General features: G+C 28.1%; 1 protein-coding gene across 1 annotated transcript in view; it reads left to right on the forward strand.

Annotated features, from left to right (window-relative positions):
• Window positions 1–26,381, forward strand: part of LOC107448396 (aromatic-L-amino-acid decarboxylase-like) — a 101,523-nt gene that overhangs the window by 64,364 nt on the left and 10,778 nt on the right. The window contains exons 5-12 of the mRNA XM_087154716.1: window positions 5,733–5,784; window positions 9,237–9,307; window positions 16,727–16,861; window positions 18,799–18,909; window positions 18,988–19,020; window positions 21,246–21,407; window positions 23,348–23,414; window positions 23,490–23,561. Of these exons, the coding sequence (XP_087010842.1) occupies window positions 5,733–5,784; window positions 9,237–9,307; window positions 16,727–16,861; window positions 18,799–18,909; window positions 18,988–19,020; window positions 21,246–21,407; window positions 23,348–23,414; window positions 23,490–23,561 (703 nt within the window). The remainder of the gene's footprint in view (window positions 1–5,732; window positions 5,785–9,236; window positions 9,308–16,726; window positions 16,862–18,798; window positions 18,910–18,987; window positions 19,021–21,245; window positions 21,408–23,347; window positions 23,415–23,489; window positions 23,562–26,381) is intronic.

Here is a 26,381-nt window from a genome sequence, read left to right on the forward strand (position 1 = left end):
TAATATAATTAATATATACTTTACAATATGACCACGTTAATTAATATATACTTTACAATATGACCACGTAAATACATATTATATAATTAATAGTCTATAATAATATATAATCAGTATACTCTATATAATTAATGTATACTCTAAAAATTACAGAGGGCACAAAAAGACCCAGACAAACAATTTTTAATGTAACTTTATTAAAAATAAAAAAATTTAAAAGAAATATAACAAATAATAAGAAGAGTAGACTTTTGCTAATAAATAAATTCAATTGGTTTCAAAGTGGTGAACTTTTGCAGCGATGCAGAGGTGCAAATGCTTGTTGAAATATTCAGCAATGGGCTGCAAGACCTGTAATCTATCATCCCATTCCCGCAGAAGTGATTGCTTCAGGGAGTCCAAACTTTGTAAACAGTGCAAAAAGAAATAAAAGAACCGACTACCCTGAATAATTTTTGATCTAACAATGGGATCTTCAAGTTCTAGGATTCAATTTTATTGGCACGAGGGGGTGACTTTAAATATGGTAATTAATAAATGCAAACGATATTTTAGGTTACGAAACCAGACACAAAAACGTACTTTCTATGAATAAATATAATCGTGATGTGAGCGAAATCTGTGGAATAGTTCCCGTGAAATCGAATTTTAAATATTTGACTTTTTAAAATTTAATTTCTCAGGAACTTTTCGACCGGTTTTACTCAAATTTTGTATTTTGCCGTGCAAATATGCATTCTTTAAAATGATGCAAAAACTTGTATACCTTACAATACAAATTTGTTAAATAAAATAAAAAAGAATAATAAATATTTACTGAAAGTTATTTTTTGCATAGAATTATCTTTGGATAAATGAATTTCATAATTGGGTGAAAAATTTTTTCAATTAGCTTTTTTCAATTAGCTTTTCATAGTGAAATACGCAAAAAGTAAAATGAACATTAAGGGGTCCAAACTTTGGAGCCCTCTCCTGTCCGGACCATGTTTCCCAGATTGCGGTTACTCCCTATATTTCGGGAGTCAGAAATCTGAATCCATGGAAAAAAATGTATGCTTATTCAGAGAAAGTATGCTTTTGCTTTATTTCGCAACTTGAAATATCGTCTGCTCTTATTACTTAGTATATTTGAGGTCTCTTCGTCAAGCCATTAAGATTGAGTCCTAGAGGGCGAAGATCTTCTGGGGGATTCTTTTTTTTTTTTTTTTTTTGGCACACTGCACATAAAGATTTTATCGATAATTTCTCCAAATTAATTTTTTTTTAGCATTTTGTTTGGATCATTTGATTCTAGTCTTACTTATTTATTATTTTATTTTTGTGGGTTTGCATCAATCTATTGATGTCAAATTAATAATTTTGCCCTTTTAGCAACTTTTTTTTCAGATTCAGTTTTCAATTTTCCATTCTTTTAACTATTAACTCTTAAATGTTTAATTGCAGCACAGTCATTTTAATTGTAATTATTTTATTTTAATTTTATTATTTTCAGTCTCAACAATATATGGCTATTTGGTTTAAGTCCTCATTTAATTGATATGGTTATTTTTATCTTTAATTAGGCTTAATCTGAAACTATTGCGTATGGGTTACTCACTAATTTATAGGTACTAATTAGAGGCTCATTTCATTTACGTTTTATTGGAGTATTTGGGGAGATATTTGTAAAACCCCCTCATAGTAGTTTAAAAGATGAGTAATAACAACTTCCATCGACAGCAAAAATACTGGAACCCGCTCTCTAAAAATGAGACACAAATTTTCTAAACTGCAATTGTCTGTTGACTCAAGCATTTTGTTTAAAGTTATTAAAATAAAGTTTTACCGTTAGATCAGCTTTTCTCATTTAAAAAGAAAGATTACTCGACTTCTAATAAACCTATTATGCTAAAATTTGGTAACTGATTTGAGTATAGCATGCTGTTCGTATTCATTGTAGCACTTGAATTTTGGTAAATATTTTAAATTTTTTTCCTAATGGGAATACATTTTTTTAAATAAAAATACAAAAAATAAGCTTTTTTTGAAATTTAAAAATAGTTTATACTTTTAATATTTCACTTTTTTTAAAAAACTAGAATGGTTTTGAAAATTTCATATTTGACTGCCTATTACAAGTTGCTTCAAGTCATTAACATGAATTTTTAAACTGTCATCGTGCGCATGAGACATCATAGTATTTTTTTCCTTCAAAATTTAGTTCTCAAAAAATTAAATTCTAAAATATTTTAGAAGTGTTTCCAAAAAGTGTTTACGTTCAAATAACTGTGCTTATGTTAATTCCCACTGACAAATTCAGAATCCTAAGTTAAATTTTGGATAAGTTATGAACAGTTGAAAAATCTGACCATTGCTGCTCCTTCGATGAAATCAAAACGACAAGTCTGTTTAAGTTTGCCCTTAAAATTGTAACTGCTGTATTTGCACGGTTTTAATAACTGTTCGTTTGCTGTGAGTAGCAAGCATTGGGGAATTCATGTTGTCTTTTGCTTGTCAACTATGCCAGGCTTTGACTTTTGTTGTTCACCAGTATGCTCTGTTATACTTTTTCTTGCGATCCATCGATTCCTGGAGTGGAAGACAGGAAGTGCATCGCAACTATTATGCCAAAAGGTTCAGTTTTAAGTTCTATCAGTGTTAAGCCAAAGGTTCAGTTCTGTATCATTAGGAAATTAAAAAGAAAATATTGCAGAAAAAGTGTAATATTTAAAAATAATAAAACACATATACTTTTTTCTATGCTATTTAAATATTTTTCAGATTTTTTAAAACTGTTTTTGGTTGATGCTTTTTGGCTAGATATGACAAAAATTGTCATGTCTGTTACCATAATAATATTGCGAGTTTACAATCTAGAATATGCTGGCAAGGACTCGTTGTAATTTTCAACGCCTGATATTCACCAATAGAAACAAAAATTCGTCGCTTACTATGTATGATCTTAGTCGTGTAATAAGGATAATTATATTTTAGTTTTTAAATCTCTGAGAGCTGTATTAACTGTTTTCATAATGAATTTCTATCAGCTTCTGTTCTGTTAAACCTAGTTCGAATTTTTTTTAAGATTCTATCTGTGCTACGCTGATGTTTAATTTACCAACTAATTTTTTTCAAGAGTTAGTGTATATATGCATTCTAAATGAATTATTCTTTCTTTATATTGTATTGTAAGAATAACTTAACTGACTCTTATTTGCATCTTATCTTACTCTAATCATTTAATGTTATTGATTAACTGAAATGCTGGCGACTACTTTACACCATATTAAAAATATTAAAAAAATGGTCATATTATATTAAAAAAAAATGAGATTTCAAAACCCATGTGGAAATCCGTGCCATTACTTATGTCAGCAAAACAAAGTAAATCTGCGGAGGCCGGTTTTTCTAGTAGGGTCGTAAGTCAATGTAATTTCTCTATGCCTATTTTTAAAAATAGTTAATACATTCTGCATACTTTTTTGAGCTCTTGCGGCTAGTTTTATCAACGTATTTTTATAGCCAATTTTTTTAAAAGAAACTTTTCCCATGTCAAATTTTAACTGTCCCAATAAACATCTGGATTATTGTTTTCACTGTTGAGTAATTTAAAGATTTTTTTTCATCGAAATACAAATATCGTAAGTGGAAAAATTACGCATTAAATTTATTTTAGAATGAACAATACTGAATGTACCAAATTTTAAATTAAACTTATTAATCTTAGGAATTTAAGGATGAGTGGACAAGAGTGTTTGCTGGAAAAAATCGCGAGATTTTGGAAAACTCATTTTATGAAGAATTAAGGAATTTTTTTATGAATTGCTATTATCCAGAAATTTATTTAAAAAAATATTTTTCTCGAAATAAAGCACACAAACTCTTCAACATAGAGCATATTCAGCTTAAAATATAAGCAAGATGTTCCCTAATCACCACTCTTATTGTATATCTTTAAAATCCTTGTAAAAAATGAAATAAAAAAAGAATAAAAGTTTCTCAAAGAAAAAGTAAATTTATTTAAATGGAGAGCCGGAAGAAAAATAACAATTAATAATGGCTTTTCACCTACTCTTAGTTACCTTCAAAATTATAAAGTTTGGAGTTCCTTTTTCCTCGGTAGTGCTTGTTTATTTTTCAAAGCATATTGCATATTTCTACCCACAATGCATATTGACGAGAATGAATTAAGAGCAAGTAGTGGGGTGAGACTACAATTGTGTTGAAATTAGTTCTGTATTCTGTATCTGTTCTGTATTAGTTCTGTTTTTAGATCACAAACTCTGACTTAGTCAAGAAGAAGGACCTAAATAAAAGCGTGTTGTTTTTGATTATTCACCCTGCTGGCACCGACCGCATCATGGCTTAAAATATTCTCAGTTGTAGACGGATAAGGGGTTAGAGTCCCCTTGCCGTCAGACTAATCATGGAAAGTTTTCGTGGTTTTCCTCTCCATGTAACGCAAATGTGGATTAGTTCCATCAAAAAGTCCTTCACGAAGGCAAAATCTCTCCCAATACTTGATCCTGGAATTCTCTTGGCTTCTAGATTGGTTTCAAAATTGCAAGGCTACGGAGTTGAACATCGGCAGCCGTTATGTCAAAATTGGGTCAGCTGTTCAACGACAGTTATAAAGTAAAATAACTTCCAATTATACCTGCTTTGATACTTTTACATGTGCCATGCTGTAGTGTGATTTTTCAGATTTTGATAGCGTACCGTTTTTTTCACACTTAATTATTAATGTATTGACCCCTAAAGTGTATACTATTTGTTTTTATATTTGGTAAGGTTCTTACGGAACATGTTGAATATTGTAAGATTTTCTTTACGGAACACATTGCATATAGTGTGTCACGTATTTATATTTTTAGACAATTGGTAAAAAAGTAAAGCGAAAGGTGAATTGATTCCAGTTCCATCAGACAAAAATTTAATCTTAAAGGTTCTAAATGCACCTCTGTTCTTCCATATCTCAATCATGATTGGTCGGAAATTAGAAATTTTTTAACACTTAAATATTAGTTTAAGATCTCTAATATGCAAAGTTCTCAATCTTCATTTTGTATAAGGATTCTAAATATATTTATTAAGGATAATAATTACGGTACATGCTAATAAATATCAATTATATTGAGTATGAAAAATAATTCTTCGGGGATATTAAAACAAAATTTTTTTGAGAATCATCCAGATAGATTTTGATAGATTTCTCTAATATGCAAAGCTCTCGATCTTCATTTTATACAAGGACAGGGCTGCCAACTTTCTAAGTTTTGGGGAAAAACTTCATCTAGTGGTAGTTATGTTTGCTTAATATACGAGTCTTTGTTTCGTAAATTTAATATCAAGTTACTTTTCCACACCACTGCAAACAAATGATTCTTATGAAATACAATGATTCTTATAAAAAGTTCAAATGAAATCCCACTTCGTTCCAACTCTCTCGTGATGAGGTTTTTAAATTGCTAGAAAATTACCCAAAATTCTGACTGCTTCATTTTTTAAATGTCTATCACTCCACAATTTTTTTGCGGAAAGCGCAGTTGCTAGCAGCCCTGCAAGTATTATAAAGATAGTGCAATAATTACGGAGCATGTTAGTAAATGTCTATTACATCCATAATGAAAAAAATTATGCTGACATTAAAATAAACACTTTTAGAGAATCATCCAGATTAATTATGCTGAATGAGTTTATTTTTTTTTTAGTTTTAGAGAATGACATTTAACTAACTTTTATGTCTTTTGCAGGCAGCAAGTCCCGCCTGTACTGAACTAGAAACAATAATGCTCGATTGGCTAGGTATGTAAGATTTTGTATTGAATATTTAAAACAAAATAAAAGCAAGTTTATTTCATTTGATTTTTGTCTTTCATTTCAATATGCTTTAATTGGCCGTCCCAAATCGGAAGTAGGTTGACTGGTTTAACATGTAATAAAATTAATTAATCTTGCAATATATGAAGTATATACCTATATGTATGCTATTTCATAATATGCAGAAGAACTACGCTTACGCAGAAGGATTTTTTAAATTGACCAAATGTTTTTAATTAGTATACACAATAATGAACTCAAAACCTAAATAATATGATTTAATTAAATTATTATGGGGTAAAATGATTTATATTTGTTTGGATTAGGTATAATTCTAGATCTCCGTTTCTGTTTTATAGTACAAAATCAAACATTACAGTATCAGCCAACGATTTGAACATAACCATAGGGTAGATTCATAGAAGTAGCAAATTAATGTTTAAGCGAGGAAATGAAACAAAAACGCAACCGAAATTTAAAAAGTAATTACCGAAGTAGGCGGAACTGAAAGAAGTCTCAAGACCAGTTTGATTACTGGAAGCAGAAGAGTTTAGAGCTGATTATTAGAAACTAACACAACTTTTCATCTGGCAATCAAACTGGTTATGATATTGCTCATTTCACTTTCCTCGCTCGTGATTTCATAGATTTCAATAACATTTTTGTTTTTTGTTTTTGCTTGTGACTCTTAATGCGATTTCGTTTTTGTTTTCTTTTTTTGAAAATATATACTAAGGGGGAAATCGGTATATTCAGAGTGTTGCCTTCATTTTGAAATTCTGGTTAAAATTAAAGTAAAAAAAATATAAACTGCGGTGGTCGCAAATTAATGATGAGCGTGAAAAAAAACAAAATCTTCGCCAAAATCTGATTGATAATTTACGAGGAATATAATTTATGGGATTAAAAAAGCTTAAATCTTTTTTATTGTCAGATGAAACAGATATTGAGAGCAGGTAAAAGGGGAAAATTAGACAGCCTCCAAGCTTTTCTTTTAATTAATATTAATTTGATGCTTTTAATTTCGCTTCCCTCAGTCTTATTTTTTTCTCTTCATTCATTCATTTCTGACCATTACTGTGAAAAAAAAGGAAATAAATACAATTAAAAATAAAAAAAGGAGAAAATTGACGTGAAATAAAAAAAATGAAAAATATTAATGAATGAATCAAAAAATTACATTTTTTAAATTAAAATTATAAAAAACAACAACGAAAATATGTATAATCTCGTCATCAACTTGCACGATTATATCTGCAAAAAGAGTTCTTTCTAATATTGCAGTAATATAGCCAAATCAAATTATATCAACAGAATAGTGTGAGAAGCACCAAAGAAAGGAGTAAAAGGAAAGAAAACGATTGGTTAACAATATTTTACCAAGTACAAATCACAAAAATTTTAAAAAAGGACAAAATAATACTCAAATAGAAACATATAAAGTGAGCGGGGAGAACGAATATCATGTATTTACGAACGAGTTGCAAAAATGATTTTAAAATATTTTCTTCACTAAGTTACCAGATTATTAAATATGAAATTAAAGCGTAAATAGAGGGTAGTAGGATATATTTTCAAGGCGCGTTCATACTGAAGAACCTTATTTGATTCGTTTGTTTTCTTGAATTGGCCCAAGGTAATAATATAATAACCTAGATAATTCAGAGCTTATAATTAATAAAAAATCGAAATTCAGTTACAAGTTTTAATTTATAGAAATATTTAACTTTTATTGAAAAATATAAATTATTAAATTGAATATTGGAGGAGGTTGTAGATCAGTTACATAACTTTCAGCCATGAATTTGCCCGAATAGGATTTGCACATGGCAAAAATATTAATCGAGATAACCAAAGGATTTTTTATGAAATATATTTTTTATTAACTTTAATACTAAGTTAACTCAATGAGTTTACAAAGATTTCTTTTGTAAAAGTTTGTAATACTATTCTATTTGTAGGCTAAAATTTAAAATCGTGAAAAATGTCAAAAATATTAGTTTTAATTCTATCAAAATAAGAATGCATTCTGAAATGATTGAATTCTCGATTATTTATAAATTTATTACAATTAATATCTGAACGACGTTGATTAATTCTAATGCTAACAGAGATACTAGCTTGTCCAACATATTTCATATTGCAAAAATCGCATCTTAACATATAAATGACATTAAATAACAAAGTGATTTACAATTATCGCTATTTTAAACTATATGTTTTTGATCAACATTGGGGCAAGTTTTAACATCTTTCATCGTTAACACGCTTTATAACAAGGCAAAATTCTAGTTTCGTATGAAATTCTGAAAAAACTTTGATTATAATTATTTTCAGAATAGAAGAGTGTCGATTCAATGGGCCCCTCTTAATCAGGTCCCTCGTACTGGGTACAATATGAAGAATTATTAACACATTTTTAACTGGTGCTTTATTTCTTTTTTAATTCATATTAAAAATTGAGCTCAAAGAGCCCCATATACGCTATTAATTTCGATGAAAATTATCGAATTATAATTTTGTATTTAAAATTCGACCTTTTATTAATTATAAACTTTGAATTACAATATATTATTACTTTGCTCAAATCCAGTTTTAGGGTGAATCGAAGGACAAATCAAATGAGGTCTTCAGCTCCATTCCACTACTCTCTCTACTCTTTCATATTTTGTAATCGGGTTACTTAGTGAAGAAAATATTTCATTTTTGCAAATAATTCGAAAGTACATCCTTTTTCGCTTTATATGTTCTCTTATATTTTCCTATTTCTGGTTTGTTTCTTCAATTTTTGTGATTTTTTACTTTCGTTTATTTCTTTGCTCCTCACACAATTGTATTGATATATTTTGCTTTGCCCATATTAATATAATATTAAAACGCACTATTTTTGTGGATATAATCGGATGCGCTGATAACTAGGTTATATTTTTTCGTTGATATATTTTCTAATTTTAATTCATTATTTTATTTTTCTAAATTTTCTTAGTTTTTTAATAATTTTTTCTTCTCACTAAATCTTTTCCCCCTTTTTTATTTATTATTTTTTTTTTAAATGTTCATCTTATTTCATGGTTTCTATGTACATGCAGCTTATGCGCAGTTTATAAAACTTAATATATCTGAAATTCTTAACTTTTTCTTTGAAAACTCCTCTTTTCTGTCTGTCTTCATTGCCTCTTGTTTACATACATATATATATATATATATATATATATATATATATATATATATATATATATATATATATATATATATATATATATATATATATATATATATATATATATATATATATATATATATATATATATATATATATATATATATATATATATATATATATATATATGATATATTTTGCTATTTGTTTATTAGTTTTTTAGCCTCATAAATTTTCCTTATAGGACTTCAAGTTTATTAAATTTTTTGTATTTTAGGAAAAATGATTGGATTGCCGGAAGAGTTTTTGTGTTTATCAGATAAAAGTAAAGGTGGTGGGGTAATACAGGTATAAATACTTAGTTCACTTATATTTTAACAGCTGTTTACTTTTTTTCCTCCCGCCAATCAGTTTAAATATTGAATTTGATAAGATTTGGGCTTAATATAAAGATACTAAAGATATTAAATAATGTATTTTTTAATTACAATAACAATTGAGCTAAAAATATTTCAGAGTAGTTTTTAAAGTATAATATAATTAATAGTTGACAGAAATGGCGAAAACTTAAGAAATTTGTTTTAGTGGACTTTCGAATGCAATTGCTAATTTTTGTTTTATCATCTTCTAGATTAAGAATAGCAATTATCAAAATTAAACATATAACTTATAATATTTAAGGTCACTAAAAGATGAGGTTTAGTGAGTTGATGGATAACTCAAAAGAGTTACAAATGTGGCAGCACAGAGGGGCACAAATCAAGAAACATAACTCGGAAAGAAGAAAGATTAGTTTGAAAGATTGTGCTCAGCCTCCTTTTTGCGAATGTTAAATTAATATGGATCAATGGATAAACTTGAAGTTTTGATACAAGAAAATCGACTCCAAAACGCAAGAATAATTTACACATGTGTATGAAACAGACTCAGTGAGCAGGAAATGCGTTTACTTTCTGAACCATCATCGAATGATGATTCCGAGTCTAATTCTCAAACTTCCCCATTTCCTTACTTGTTGTTCCAGGGAGTGTACCCGACACTGCACATCCACCGTACTTGCCTGATTTAGCACCTACAGACTATTTTTTGTTTCCCTGCTTAAAGGGGGTCCCAAAGTTTACACGTTCTTTACACATATTAAACATAAAAAAATATGCCCATTTGTGCACTCAATGATACCTAAAGAGACCTCCGATAACACCTTCAAGTGTTTATCTGACAACAGATCTTACTTTGTGGGTGATTAAAGATCTTTTGTTTATTTTCTCACATTTGTTTTATGTTTTCCTTCTCTTATATTTTTTCCGCACTTTATATAATAATAGAAGGCAGTAAGAAAAGTAATATTTTCAAACTTCATTTTTGTATTACTTTATTATTATATTAATATTCTTTTAGAAGTTTAATTGTAAAATTAAGGAACATACTCACTTTTTCGTACCACTTGAATCTAAAAAGTAATCATAAAATATGCATATTCTGTTCGTAAAAACTAAGAAATATGTATTTTGTAAGAATTAACTGAAAAATCAATGACATTTTCAAAGGTTAAAATTTTATCTCTAAAATCTGCATATTTATTTTCAAAAATATGTCAAATTTTAAAATTATAATTAGATCTATATTTAACTTTAATTTTCTTTTATAGAATATTTATTTTGGGATAATGGTAACAGTTTTTCTTATCTACTCTTCTTATTATTTTTTTTTAAAGAAAAAACCTTATTTTAATTTTCAAAATGATAAATTAAGAGCAATAATCTGGGTAAAACAAATATTAAATTTTAAAAGTTTCATTGTTTCATTAGAAGTTCATTATAATTGAAACGTATTAAATGTGAAAGAGATAAAAGCAGTATGAAACTACAAATGAGCGAAATTAACAGCATTTTTGAGATGAAATACGTTTCACAGGAGAGATTAAAAAATATAAGAATAAGGGTCATTCTCACTGAAAAGGTATAAATAGACTAAAAAAAATTCTTAAATTAAAGTAATTAAAAAAGTGATAAAAATTACATAAATGCCTTTGTTTATTTTTGTTATAGGTCCTTATAATAATGGTCAAGTTTTTTATTTTATTTTTTGCAAGATTTAAAATATTTTAAATTCTGCCTTGTCCACGAAAGAGATGTAATGGCCAACAGAGGAGACATTTTATGTCATAAAATACAAAATGTCAATAAAGACTAATTCATTAATTATTGGGTACGACTGATATGAGTTTAACATTAATAAGTAAATAATAAAATATTTCATTATTAGAGATAGAGCTATTTCCGATTAATCATGCTGCTATGAAAGGAAACACCCATTTTTAACCCAGGTGTACAATTTTTTAAGTAACTCTTACTGAATATAAATAAATTAAAATGTAAAGACTATTGAAATAAAAATTCAGACTCCACCTGAAAGTTGAGTGTTAAGGGTACTATTTCATGAGCATTTTATGCAAGTTAAACATACTGTCATCCAAATAACGTTTTTGTTTTTTCTCTTTTCTTCTTGTTATTGTTTCTTTTATCCCGGGGCACAAACGGCCAAACGGCTTGCTCTATCAATTTCTAGAAATTTAAGTACATTTAATCACGATTTTTCTGTTAAATCTTCTTCTGATACAGATTTTAAAGTTTCTTGCACCTTTTTTTTTTTTTACTTTCTTCAAACAATATAGGGTTTTCTTTGGAATTCTGTCTAGCTTGTCTCATACTCAAGTCGAGTTTTTTCTGTTCCTTTCTCTTTTGCATTTGAACATTTGATTGCTTTCTTTTTTTACATTTTGGTTTTGCCATTTTTTTTCCTAAAATTTGAAGAGAAAAAAAATGTTAAACATCACAGAAATTATTTAGAAAAATTGCCAATATTTACTTCTCCGATAAGAAAAAGTTAAACTTAATTGATTTTCTTTAAAAATATAAACAAATTAACACATTTGTTCCATTTTAAAAAATATCAATTAAAAGAAAATTGTTTTTTAATTATTAAAATTGTATTATGGTTATCCAACACATTGTCTCTTCCATTGACTGCATCTTCTCCTCCGTGGACTTGTTATGTCCATGGAGGGGACGTCCACGGAGGAGACAAAAACGAAAAATAGGGCAGTTCTTTTTATTAAGCTATGTTTTTTTGAAGTTATGTTTATTAAAAAATAAGAATGAAATATTAAATACATTTAGAATATACACACATTAAATACACAGAAATGCATATGATTTGCTTGTTAGGACTTTACGAAAAATGATGAAGAAAAATATTAAGAAATCTGCTGTATTTCCTAATATTTATTACAAAGGGACTTAAAAAATTACCTTTTTGTGAGAATGACCCATAAATAACTAGTTGAATATGCAAAAAATATTTATCGAAGAAATGCTTTTATAGTTTTTGTATTAATTTATTTACTTTAATTTTAAATTTTTCTTCCATTTTATTTTATTCTCTTGTTAGTAATACACGGTTTTGTAATCAAAACCTATTTCACTCTACTGGTCCAAATGTTGTTTTCAACATAAAATATTAATAGTTTCTTTCATCAATATTTTCTATACGAAAGATATATTCATAGTTCATTCCTCGCCTTTCTTTATAAAATAATTATGTTACAAGTTTTTTCTTTCACAAAGAATAAACTTATCTTTTTCAAATTAGCTCAAATAATATACTTGACACAATTTAACTATTAGATTTTATTACAAAAAGCAATAAAAGAGAGTTTGAAATATACGATCGAAAACAATAATATAATAGTTTATTCCATCATCATGTTATTTACGAACCATATTCTAATAGTTAATTCCATATAATTCCTTATGGGATAAAGATTTTGAAAGTTTTATTTTCTTTATAATATGTAAAGATATCTTTCTCAATTCATCTAAAAAACATACATGTTACCATACAACTATTACGCTTTACTTCTCTATAAAATAACACAAGGATTTGTAATCAAAACATTTATTTCCTATACAAGTTCACACGTCACTCTAAAAATGGCATGCAAATAATTTTACCCATTAGCATGCTATTTTCAAAACAATTTTCGTAGTTAATTCCATATATATCTTCATGGAATAAATATGTTATAATTTTTTTTCAAATGTAAAAATTTTTAAAAACTTTGAAAAAAGTATACTTGCTGCAAGATTACTATTAAACCTTTTTTTACGTAAAATACCATTGGGATTTGCAATCAAGCCATTTTTTTGCCATGTTAATAAAAACAGCTTACCAAAAAAAAAGAAAAAAAAAAGCATGCTAATAATTTATGCTCTCAACATGATTTTTTCGAAGCATATGTTAATAGTTAATTTTACGTAAATCTTTATGGAATACATATGTTGTTAGTTTTTTTTAATGTAAATATTTTTAAAACACTTAAAAAACACAATTTGCAGCAAGTTAATTATTAAAAATCTTTCCTTACGTCAAATAATACAGGGATTTTTAATCAAACCAATATTTTTTGCTTTACTGATTCAGGCATCGTGCCAAAAATAGCATTTTTATAATTTAAGGCATCAAAATACTTATTTTCTAAGCATATCTATATAGTTAATTCCACAAATTTCGTTATGTAATAAATATGTAAATAGTGAGTTTTTACTTAAAGTCTTTCTTTTAAACGTCTAAATAACATACTAGTTACAATTTAACTATTCCGTTAAATTACGGATCTCTCTAGCTTTTAGAATGCTCGAATTCTCTAATAAGAAGAGGAATGATTTATTTATTTCTAATTTAGGAGGCACTTTTTGTCAGCTTTTACCTGATTATAAAGAGGAGAGCACCCCACTCACCGACCCTCCTCTGAATGTCAGAGGAATTTAATAAACTTAGAATAGAAATTCCTAGAATGGATCGATAGAATCATATTTATTTCACTGGAATTATAAAATGCACTTGCTTAAGGGAGATTATATATTACAGACATCTTATTTTATGATATCTATGAATGGCAGGGAAGATTTTTTGTTACTTTATTTGGAGTTGTTAGGAGTTCAATGTTTTTTTCTTCCTGGAAGAAATATCATGCATTGGCAATTATAAGATCGTTGTTTTGTGAGAAATACTTTATTAAAAAGTTATGGAAAGTTCAGATTAAAAATGAAGAATTATAGAAAAATTGTATAATAAAAGTATTATTTTGGAGGAAATACATTAAATATTAGCGTAAAATATTTTATTTACAAAAGCAGTCAATTGTGTTAAAATTCAGTAATATAGTGTAAATGTATCGAATTACAAATCATGAGTGAAAAATTTATTTTTTTCTCTCTGGAATATAAGGAAAAATCAAATATTTATTATTTTACTGATTCAATAAGATACTCATAAATCGATAACTAAGCTTTTTTAGCAGATTAATTAGAAATTAACTATAGTAAAAATAAATTGATAGGAATCGCTATGGAGACAGATGAAGTTGACTCTTACAGCGTGCAAGGAATGCGTAAGATTTCGTTTTTTTTTTTTTGAAAAAAGGAACAAATATTTTTTATTTTAACAATTTAATAAAATATAGATAAACTTCATAAGAATTACTTCGGAAATGAATGTTAAGGATAACTTTAACTTTGTGTGACAGGTGCTTACGTTTCCGGATTTCTCTCAGAAATTTAAAAAATATCTAATACGTATATATATAATTTTTTTTTTAAAAATTGACTTGTTTTATGATATGCTGATTAAGATATTAGCTAGCTTTAGCAGCGTACAGCAGATGTAATTTTTTACCTTTTCGCCCAATCATGTACTGTATGTGTATATTTATTTATTTTTAACATATTATTATTCATATTTTTAATGTTTATTTGATAAAACATTATTATATTTTGCATTATTGTACTATATATACAATAGGGTTTCACAATATATTATATGTAATACAATATTATTAGATTGTATTGCGTATAATATTATTGTATATTATATTATTGTAATTTCTCAATTACAATCATAAGATCCTTCACTTGGTCATGAATATGTTTTTCTTATTTGCATTATTTTTAGTTTATTTGTTAAATAAAGTTGCTGTTGTCAAAAAGTTAATTGTTATCTGGAAAATCTTAAAAAAATATTTTCTATTTTCTATTTTATAAATTTAATTGTGATAATTTCTATTTTATAAATTTAATTGTGATAATTTCATGTAAAAAATTTTCGCTTAACTTGTTTATTTAAAAACAAATATAAATATTAATTTCTTGCTAAACAATCCATGAATAATGCGTTTATTTATTTTTATTTTGTTGTTATGCTTTAAATTGATATAACGACAGCAGTAATTAAACCAAGTGAGCTCTTTTGCACACTTTGATCAGAGAGGGTTCGAACGTGAGTGTGTATTATAAAAACGCGCCTTTTATTTAAACATAGAAAATATTGTTATTGAACACACCGTTATACTAAAGATTCGTAGTTTATAAGACATTGCTTAATCTTCAAATATTTTTACATTACCATCATTTTTTAGAATTTGAGAAGATGAACTAAAAAAGATCAATGAGACAGCAAAATAAAGCAACAATACTTGACACTATAACACTTAGCTTGCCCATACAAGTAAGCACTCCAGCAGAGAACTTGTAAATCTTGTTTTTTGTAAACAAGTGTAGAAATCATTTAACCAAAGAAAATTCCATGCAAAAAATTTTTATATTTACTCATTACTTTTTATTATTTAATAATTAAATTAGGGTATACAAGTATTTAAACAAATTTAATCTACGTAATTTTAAATGACAAAAATTAAAATTTGAAGAAAACCGGTCAAATAGCTTGTGAGAAATAAATTTAAAAATACTACTTTGACACGGCAAAATTTACAAAAGGTGAAAATAACTAGGACATTATTAAATATTGGACAAAAATATTGGAATTCTATTTTCTCGATTGACTGACCTCCACAATTTGAGGATCGAAATACCGGTATATTTAGAAGTACGTTTTCGTATCTGATTTCTTTAACTTAAAATATTATCTGCTCTAAGTATTTAGCATATTTAAGTTAAGCATCTAGAACTTTTTAGATTGCATTTTAGTACGTGGCAATCAGATTACTAGATCAAAAGTTATTAATGTGTTCCGTTTTTGTCTTCTGCATATTTCCTGGAATTCATGCGAGCGTAGTGTACTGCTCGTCCCCGACCTTATCCATACGCAATCTCTCCTTCACTGTACAAAATTCTAGATCAAATTACTGTTAAAAGTACCAGAATTTCTTTTTACCGAAAAATCCATTTTTACCGGAACAGGTTAAGGAACAAGAAATCTGATATACCGTAATTTTTATTGTAATAATTACAATAAATCCACTGAATCACTCTAATTAAATAAATATTACTGTAAAAATTACGGTATAATATTTTCCAGTACAAACAGATTCTACTCTAAGATGAATTTTGCGGATGATGTACCAATACTACTAGTACTTTATACAGTAATTTGATCCGGAATTTTTTACATTATTAGTTTTTCCTTTTAATCAGGTTTATAAGCAATTCTGAAAAGTTTTGGTTTTAATGAAACTTTGTCTTAACAAACTTTTTTCTAACATTATACGAAGCAATTTTGTCTAATTATAATTTATTTTCAGTTGTTTAATGTGTTTTTGAAATATTCTTTACTTTATTAAAACTGAGTTTCGAAAAATGCACTGTTATGCAATTTTGAGCAGTAGAGAAAAATGCATAATAAAGAAAATGAAGTAAATTAGCGTCAGGATGGACCATAAAAAATGATTAAAATATGGTATTCTTATTTCAGGGTTCAGCTAGTGATTGTATTTTAGTTAATTTATTAGCCGCCCGCCATTCTGCAATTAAAGCTCTAAAAGAAGAAAAACCTTTTGTAGAAGAAGGTGTATTGCTCTCTTCACTCATGGCATATTGTTCAAAAGAGGTATTCTATTCATCTAATTATTTGAATCTAGATATTATAAATGATTTTTCTATCTAATTATAGAACTAATAATTTGAATCAATAAGGTATTCAGAAATACTATTGAAATAGTAATAAGCAAAAGAGATGTTACATTAAACAGTATAATTTTAGAGTTTAACATATTCGATACATATTTTTATTAATTGTGGTGCTTTCTTGACTTGATTTCGGAAACTTTGCCGTAAAAAATACCATAAGGCATATATTTGCCATGAAAAAGCTATATCTATATCTGGAGTTTTGCCTATGGAGAAATTTTACCATTCACTTTTGCCATCATAAACGTCTGGCAAAATTTTTCAATATGCGTATAGTGAATTTTTCCCACATGCGTATGGCAAATTTTTACCATAGGCAAAAGAATAGTAAAATTGTAATATTGGCAAAAGAATATGGGAAAAGAAGTGTAAAATTGTACCATAGGTAAAAACATATTGACATATCCTATTGCATTTTTTTTTACATAGCAAATTTTATCATAGCCATAAAACTGTGGCAACATTTCTCCACAACTCTATGGTATATTATCATTCAATTACACATAGGCGAATTTAAGCATAGACAATAAACAAGGATTATTAAATTACAGTGAGCTTTTGGATCACTTTCACAAGAATGTTTGAAAAAGATAAATAAAGTCGAGAGATTAAGTAATTTAACATATAAGAAAAAACATCAATAATTATTGTATGAAAATGAAAGACCCTTACCGGACAACACTCAGATAATTCTAGTCTTTACGGCAAAAATTACTTGGAAAATAATTAAGGCAATATGAGTAACTAGAAAAATAAATTGGAATGGACTCACAGATTTGTTTGATGTTTACTTTTCATTTATTAAAAATTAATCATTATATAACAGATTGAGCAGAAATATCATCATATATCATCACTATAATCATCATTATAATTATTATGAAAATCATTATATATCGAAGAGCAGAAAATATAACATTTGACATAAGCGCAATTCGCACAACATTGTTGCAGCAGAGTTAATTTGGTTTTGAATGATTTTTCTGAAATCAATTCAATTCTAAACCAAGTTTTTTTCATTAAAGTGACCAAGTTCAAAAAATCAGAAAAAAAGTTGTCGAAAATAGAAGGATATTGATTCAAGAAATTTGAAAATCGATTAAAAATTAAAATGACAGAGTACGAAAATTATCAACAAAATAATAATAATAATAATAATAAACTTTTTTTAGCCGGATTAGCACTCTGACGAGGTATCGGTGTCACACTTGCCTTGCCACCGACTTGACGGCAGGAGAAATTTTACAAGTTGAAATGATGTTTTTTTTTGTGAAAATAATAGCAAATAATTTTAAATAACTACAAATTTCCATGAGATGAGCGAACTTAATTGAAAAGTACCATTGTTTCTTGTTGGATTGGTTTAATTTACGCAGAATTGAGCTAGATTATTAGAGCTGGAACACGCCTGTTTCGGCGACCATGTCCACTCTCTCATATAAATGACGCATGCGTATAATGTGTGCCTATTATTTTGCTTTACGTCTATACTTCTCTTTAAGCATGCTACTATGTTGCGGTGTTCCGCCATATAATACCATACAAATTTCTGTGGTTATCATAGGTTTATGGTGTCTTGCCATATGAATGCCATATAAATTTCTATGATTACCATAGGCCTGTGCTGACATTTGTATAAATTTCTATGATTACCATAGGTGGGTCAATGGCAAATTTTCCCGAAGAAAATATTGTATTCAACACGTAAAATCTAAAACCTAAAAATGAGAAAACAATTGATTTTAAAAAATATTGTGACTGCGATCACTTTTTCACAATAAGCATTACATTTTTATTATGCAGCTAAATACATAAGAAGTTTCTGGAAAAATATTAATTTTATTTCGAATAATTTAGGCTCATTCCAGTGTAGAAAAAGCAGCCATGATAGGTTTTGTGAAATTAAGAATTCTTGATACAGATGAAAATTTTAAACTTCGAGGCACAACTTTAGCTAAAGCTATGGAGGTAATTTTTATATTATTTTTGTTTTTCATCTTTAAACTAGTCCTTTTGAATTTCTGAAAAACTTCTCGTATTTTTTAGGAAGATAAAAATATGGGACTCAAACCTTTCTTTGTAAGTATTAAATAATTCTCTTCACTTATTGACTATTTTCTACATGTTTATATACTCCTTGTAAAACTTGAATCCCATACAAGCTGAAAGGGAATAGTATTTAAAAGCAAAACCTACCTTATTTTTAAAAAGTAAGTTCTTTGTCTGTTAGTGCTTACCATACAGCTTGCAGCATTTTTAACTCAATAAGTTTTGCATAGAGCAGCCCATAACTATCAATTTTAACTTAGATATGGTTAAAGCATATCAAAATTAATACTTACTAACTGGTTCGAAATTCAAATAAAAAAAAAATGCTAAACAATATTGCTACTGCTCGGTAAATTTTATACACACCAGTTTTTTTCCCCTTTCTTCAAAAACTTGTGAAATAGATATCTCAAATCATTATTCAAGTAGAGTTTCGAATTGCTTTCAAGCATTTCTACATTAAACATGGGTCACATAATTAAAGGTACGAAAATCTTTAAGTTCGATTATCAAAATTGAAAATTTTCGATCAAAGTTTTGTTAATTGCATTCATATCATGCAAAATACACACATACTGTAAAGTGAATTATTAAGACAAATGCATCAATAGTCATTTTATCTTTCTCTATTACATATTATATAACAACATGTCATTTTAAATATACTTCTTTAACGCTATTCTGAGAAAAAAATGTGCTCAAAGCTACCAGAATATGGTAGAATTTACCGTGTTTCTGGCTCTACTGGAACACCAAACAGATCGGTAATTTTTATCAAAGCATTCTGACAGTGGTTTTGATAAAATCAACAATAAAATATGGTTTTATAATCCGTGAAAATGTGGTAAAATTTAATAAATTTACCAAGATACTTTAGAGTATAACATGAAATACATTTATTCGGTTAAATTCGCTTCTCAGTTTTGTATTTTTTATTAAATGATTGCTAATTAAAACTATAATTTTAAGAACCAAAATTTCCGGTAAACCGTTACCATGTGAACAGAAAAATGTCTAATGAATTGCTTAAATTCTATATATTTTGGTTTTATTAACAAGAAATGTGTTGTTTTTTATACCAGAAATGTCATTAACGCATGTCATCAAACTTTAATTTTACCAGAATTTTTTTTCATGTAATGTTTTTATTCAAAAGTTTATTTAAATTGTTGACCAGCTATCTGATAATTCAAAAATTTAAATGTTTGGCAAAGGAAAAACCCGTAAGATTTTAAATATTACAGTTATAGTTAAGGAAAGAAAGTATCTCTTCACTTCGTCATTTATCAGTTTCTTTTTTTTCGTTTCGGGCATTTCTGAAACCAAAAAAAAAAAAAAAAGGTTCTAAAAATTAATTAAAAATGTTTCATATTATTATGTTTCTAATATGTTTCTAATTTGCTAGTGTTCGAATTAAAAACGAAATATTGTTTAATTTCTCTAGGAATACTTTAATTATAGGCAAAGTAAAAAATTTTTACTATCATAAACCGGAGAAACTTTGCCGGTTACTTTATTTTAATTTGATATTATTTCCTAATTGAAGAGGTCAGTGTTAAAAAGGGGGTATGTTACAGATCTGCACTTTCAAGAAAAGCTATTAAAACTGCGTCGATTCTGGAAAGATTGTTTTAATTATTTCCAAATTGTTGGATTCTCTTCTTTAGGCAGCCTAGAAAATTACTCGGTATTCGATAATCGGTGATTGATATTCCAACACCAACAAAAAACATATTTTCGTAAAAATGTTACATACCCCTTTAATATACCGGCTTCCATGGAACAGACAATTTTCTCTTTATTGTGCAGTCGAGAAACTTCTTAAGACACAAAAAAGTCACATTTTAGAAGTTAAACTTAACTGCATGCAAGTATGTCGTTCTTTTATCCATCTCAAGTAAACTAGGAGCTTCGGTAGAAAAAAATGTGTTCAGGCTCATTAAAATATTATTAAATATCTACGGGAGCAAGTTTTCCTTTTGCTTATTTTTACCGAAAAGGAAGGAGCTTACAGAAAACACTAAATTCCTTCGATTTTTTTTATAAATTGCAAAGCATATTTTTAAAAATCTAACGAAAATATAGAGATGTTAGAATTTGCAAAATTTAGCTAAAAAGGAAAAAAATTATTGAACTCTCCCAAAGGCTCGTTTAGTAGGTACTGCTACTCAGCGCCATTGTTTCCACTGAGAAATGAAACAAAAGTAACAGAAAAGTTTTATTTCGTGAAATATTAAAATTTGTGTATTTTTCAGGTAGCAGCAACATTAGGAACGACATCTTGCTGTTCATTTGATCCAATTTTTGAAATTGGTCCAGTTTGTGAAAGATTTGGGGTTTGGTTACACGTGGATGCAGCATATGCAGGAAGCGCCTTAATATGTCCTGAATTTCAACACCTATTAAGGGGCATAGAAGTATGTTTTTCTATCATTGTATTCTTTTTACCTCATGTCATTAGTAATGACACATTTTAAGAGGTTAATTGTATTCATTTTAGTAAATTAATTATAAATTATTTATGTTTGTATTAACCTGAGAAAAAAGTATGTTCAAGACTACCAGAATATGATAAAATTTAGGTTCTATGAGAGCACCAAAAAAGACCGGAGTCTTTTACTTAAGCACTTTGGTAATGATTTAGTAAAATTAACAAAAAAAATATGGTTTTATTACCATGCTGTTAGATAGCAAATGTTGTGAAATTTGGTGATTTCATCATGATGCCTTAGAGCAGAGATCGCCAAAGTGGTCTATATAGACCCCCAGGGGTCTATTTGACATAAGTGGGGGTCAATCTGAGCCAGGGGGTCGAATGGGGGTCGATCCGAACCGGAAGGGTCGAAGGATTATCAGTGTTTCTCAGATATGTGACAATTAAAAATAAAAGAAGAAGACTTGGAAATATATACTGGTAATCTTCAAAAATTGAGCGACATTTTAAACTGCGTTTTGTTGATTTGGAAAACATTGACATCCCTGATTGGATTATTGTGCCGTTTTCTGTTCAAATTGAAAATGCGGACATCAACCTGCAAGATGAGCTTGCTGAATTATTATGGGGATTTGAAGCAAAGACGCTTTTTAAAAATTTAACTATAAGCAAATTTTGGACAAATATAAATATAATGCAAAAATATGTCAGACTTTACGAAATAGCTCAGCCATTTATGATAGCTGAGTTATTACCTATATGGTTGAAGCCGGTTTCACTCACGCAAATTCAATCTTAACTAAGAACAGAAATAAATTAAATGTGAAGTTTCGAGGGGATTTAAGATTACAATTGACCAATTTTGAACCCAATATAACGAACCTTGCAAAAAAAAAAAAAAAAAAAAAAGCACCAGGCACACCCATGTCATTGATTAAGAAGCAATAAATCCACAGTTACTTTACTTATTATTTCTACTTATTTATAATTACTTATTATTTAATAAATATTAAGGTATTTAAATTTCAACATTAATATATTTTTCATAAAACTATTGTTGCACAATGTTTTATTACTTTAATGTTTGAAATCATAAAATAAATGTACAAACACAGTATCTAATAGAGTTTTATCTTAATTAACAGAAAATTACTTTTATGGGGGTCGATGGAGATTTCGAAAAATTATGTAGGGGTCGATGATCAAAAAAGTTTGTCAACCCCTGCCTTAGAGCATGGCGTAAAAACCATTTATTCGGTAAAAATTACTTTTCAGTTTTGTTGAATGTGTGGTAATAAGAATAGTTTTATAATATGTGATGAAATTTGGTAATGTGGTAAGGTTTGGTGATTTTTTCATGATACACTTGTGTAAGGCATAAAAACCATTTATTCGGTTAAATTTACTTTTCGGTTTTTAATTTTTAGTAAATGTGGGGTAATAGGAACTATAATTTTAAAAGCCAGAATTTCCGGTAACCTTTACCATACTAACGGGAAAAATTACCAAATGAATTGTTTAAAAACCGTATATTTTCATTTATTAGTAGAATTGAGGTTTTTCCTTTACCAGAAATGTAACAGTAATTTTACCAGAATTTTTTTCTTCGTGTATTCATCGCTAGTTTTGGAAAATTTGAAAAGTATTACAGAAGACAATAATAATCTTTTGATTGAAACTGATCCATCATAGTAGCGTAATAAGTATTCATTATAGTCAATTATTAGAATAATTTAATTGAAATTTACTCACGACACTAGTCTCTCATTAGAAACACTAGTGCGATGGCTATGTTTCACTTAAAAATTTGATCTGATGGTTAAATTTCACTAATAATGAAACTAGTGTGACTAGATTTAAAATTAGTGTCTTTAAAATTGTTTTAATAAATGCACTTGCGTGATTATAGTTAATTTATTTCAGTATGCCATGTCTTTTAACATGAATCCAAATAAGTGGATGTTAGTGAATTTTGACTGTTCTATCATGTGGTAAGTAATACTTTTAATAAATTTTCGATGTTCGTCTTAAATAATATATTCAATATGCATAATGATTATTTCAGGGGTAAAAGATCGTTTCAAGTTGACGCAAGCTTTGGTAGTAGATCCTTTATACCTACAGCATAGTTTTTCAGGCAAGTTTTTTATTATTATTAAAAAAGTATGTTTTCTATTCTTTTGCAAAATTCTTCACATTTCTCATTTTTAATGCTTTTGATTGGTAATAAATAACTTTTAATGATAGCTTAACTTTTTGAAACTGTTTTCCCATTGCTATACTCAAATTTTGTTGAAAGCAATGCGTTTCAAATTGAAACAATTAAAATATTTCGCTTCAATAAACATTCTGATATATTTCTTTTTTGTTACATCTTTCAATGAAACTAAAATAAACTACTTCAAAAGTGTTCAATTTCTATGAATTCTAGTAAATAAGGTATTTTTTTTATTTCTCAAGAAGACAAAATCCTTAGATTTCTTATATGAATTAATTGCAATTTAAGATACCAGAATTCTTCTAATGCTGTGAACAATACTGCTGGCCCTAAACAAGAAGGTGTTGTATCTTCAATTCGAAGTCAGTGCAAAACAGTACGCGGGGCAAACAGTGAGTAGGGCAAAACAGTTCGCGGTTCGTACTTATACTTGAACTGTTTTGTTTGTACTGATGATTTGAGGTAGAGAGAGATAACAACACCTGGACGCATAAACCTGGTAGACAAACCTGGTATTATAAACCTGGTAGAATGCGTCATAAGAATTGGGAATCACGTTGCGGAGCAACCCATAGCTGAAAGTTTATCATGCGATGCATATGGAAGGGTTCGTCTCATGAGTCATTTAAACCGGTATTTTCAATCATATAAATATTAATTTCATCTTTTCCTATTGATTTTATTTACTTTTATTACCGTCGTTGAACAACAGACCCAATTCTTTAGGGTTTACGACTACTAGTGTACATCTCCGCAGCCTTGTAATTTTGAACCTAATCCAGGAGACAAAGGAACTCCTGGATCAAGTATTGGGAGAAATTCGCCTTCGTGGAGGACTTTTTGATGGAACTAACCCGCATTTACGTTACATGGAAAGGAAAATCACCAAAACATTCCACGGTTAGTCTGACGGCAAAGGGATTCTAAGCCATGATCCGTCTACCACTGAGGATATTTTGCGCGAGCTCTGTGGTCGGTGCAAGACGGATACGGAATTCGTATCTACCAGCCATTGCTGGGATTCAAGCCCGGTTCACCTCATTGGAAGGCGAATGTTCTATCACATCCTCTGAGCCATCACGGCTCGTTTGTTCTTATGATTACGGTCAAAAATTGCATTTTAATAAGCTTATAATACATGTTTCATCCTAATTAATTGATTTGTCACCTTAAATGTTAGTTAGGCTTCAAATCAATAAACTACTACAAAATAACTAAATTTTACATCAATTATCAAGAAATTTAAGATTAGGATAATTTAGATAAATAAAATACCGGTACAAATGCTCCCGAACAGCCAGTCCATAGTAGGAGAACACCCTTAATAGCGTACAGCGACATTTCTGACCATGAGTTTCTCAATTCCTTATTTTATACCCTACTTGCCCTATAAACGCTAAGATGAATCTCCTTGTAATTTTTTCCCTTTAGAATACAAGTGGAGTCAAGCCAACCTAAGTTGTAAATAATTATATCTACAATTAAATATCATCAATTTATGCAAAATCCATAATATACGGTGTTCACAAGCAAATTTTTACATATATATATATATATATATATATATATATATATATATATATATATATATATATATATATATATATATATATATATATATATATATATATATATATATATATATATATATATATATATATATATATATATATATATATATATATATATATATATATATATATATTGAGAGTCGCAAATTAATATTTAAAAGTAGAAATAAAGCGGATGGGAGTGAAAAAAATGAAACCCTGTTTGATCGCTGGAGGTATCAAGGGCGAGTTGAAATTAGTTCAATAGAAACACCCTTAAGTTAATAGGCTAATCAAACTGGTTTTCTTCCTAACTTTTTACTTAGAATTTTTAAAATTTTGAGTAATTTTTTTTAACTTTCTATATCAAAGATTTATTTGTAAAGTATTTGCTTAGGTGCATTATTTTTTGTCTTAAATTTTGATAATACTTCAAAAAATGCATGTTAAGGATGGCTAGTACGGTGGCTATTATAAAAATTTTAATTGGATTATGACCCTTATTTTCTGAAAATGCTCCAATCCTCGTGTTTATCACCTTACAACAGCTTCATGAATTCCATGAATTAGATTTGGATTTGGCTAAAGAAATATTTTAGCCGATATATATATTTTGGGAAGAACATTGGATATTTTTGATAAGAAGGATGATTTGGGATGTTTTCCTCCTTAAACTGTAAGAAAAAAAACTATATAGATTGCTATTTTATGATATTTAATTAATATTTTTATTTTTATTTTATGAACATTCCAGGCTTTTTCTTTTACTCAAACACTACGAGTATAGAGTCATAATTATGGTTAAAAGGGCATTGAGAGAAAAAGCATTGTTAAAACTTCCAGAATATGGAAGAGTTTACCCTGTTTCTGGCTCAATGGTACGGTAATTTTTGATAATTATTGGTAATAATTGGTAATGACATTAAAAAATTAACAATAAAATATGGTTTTATTACCATGCTGTTTGGTAGTAAACATGGCAACATTTCGTAATTTTACCAAGGTACCTTAGATCATGGAATAAATTCCATTTATTCGGTAAAATTTACTTCTCAATATTACTAAATGTGGGATAGTAAGAACAATGATTTTCAAAACCAAAATTTCTGATAAACTGTTACAGTACGAAAAGGAAATTACCAATGGATGGTATAAATACAGCATATTTTGGTTTTATTACCAGAATTAG

Source organism: Parasteatoda tepidariorum, chromosome 11, assembly GCF_982258835.1.
Source record: "Parasteatoda tepidariorum strain Cologne lab strain chromosome 11, Ptep-v5.0, whole genome shotgun sequence".
NCBI lineage: Eukaryota > Metazoa > Arthropoda > Arachnida > Araneae > Theridiidae > Parasteatoda > Parasteatoda tepidariorum.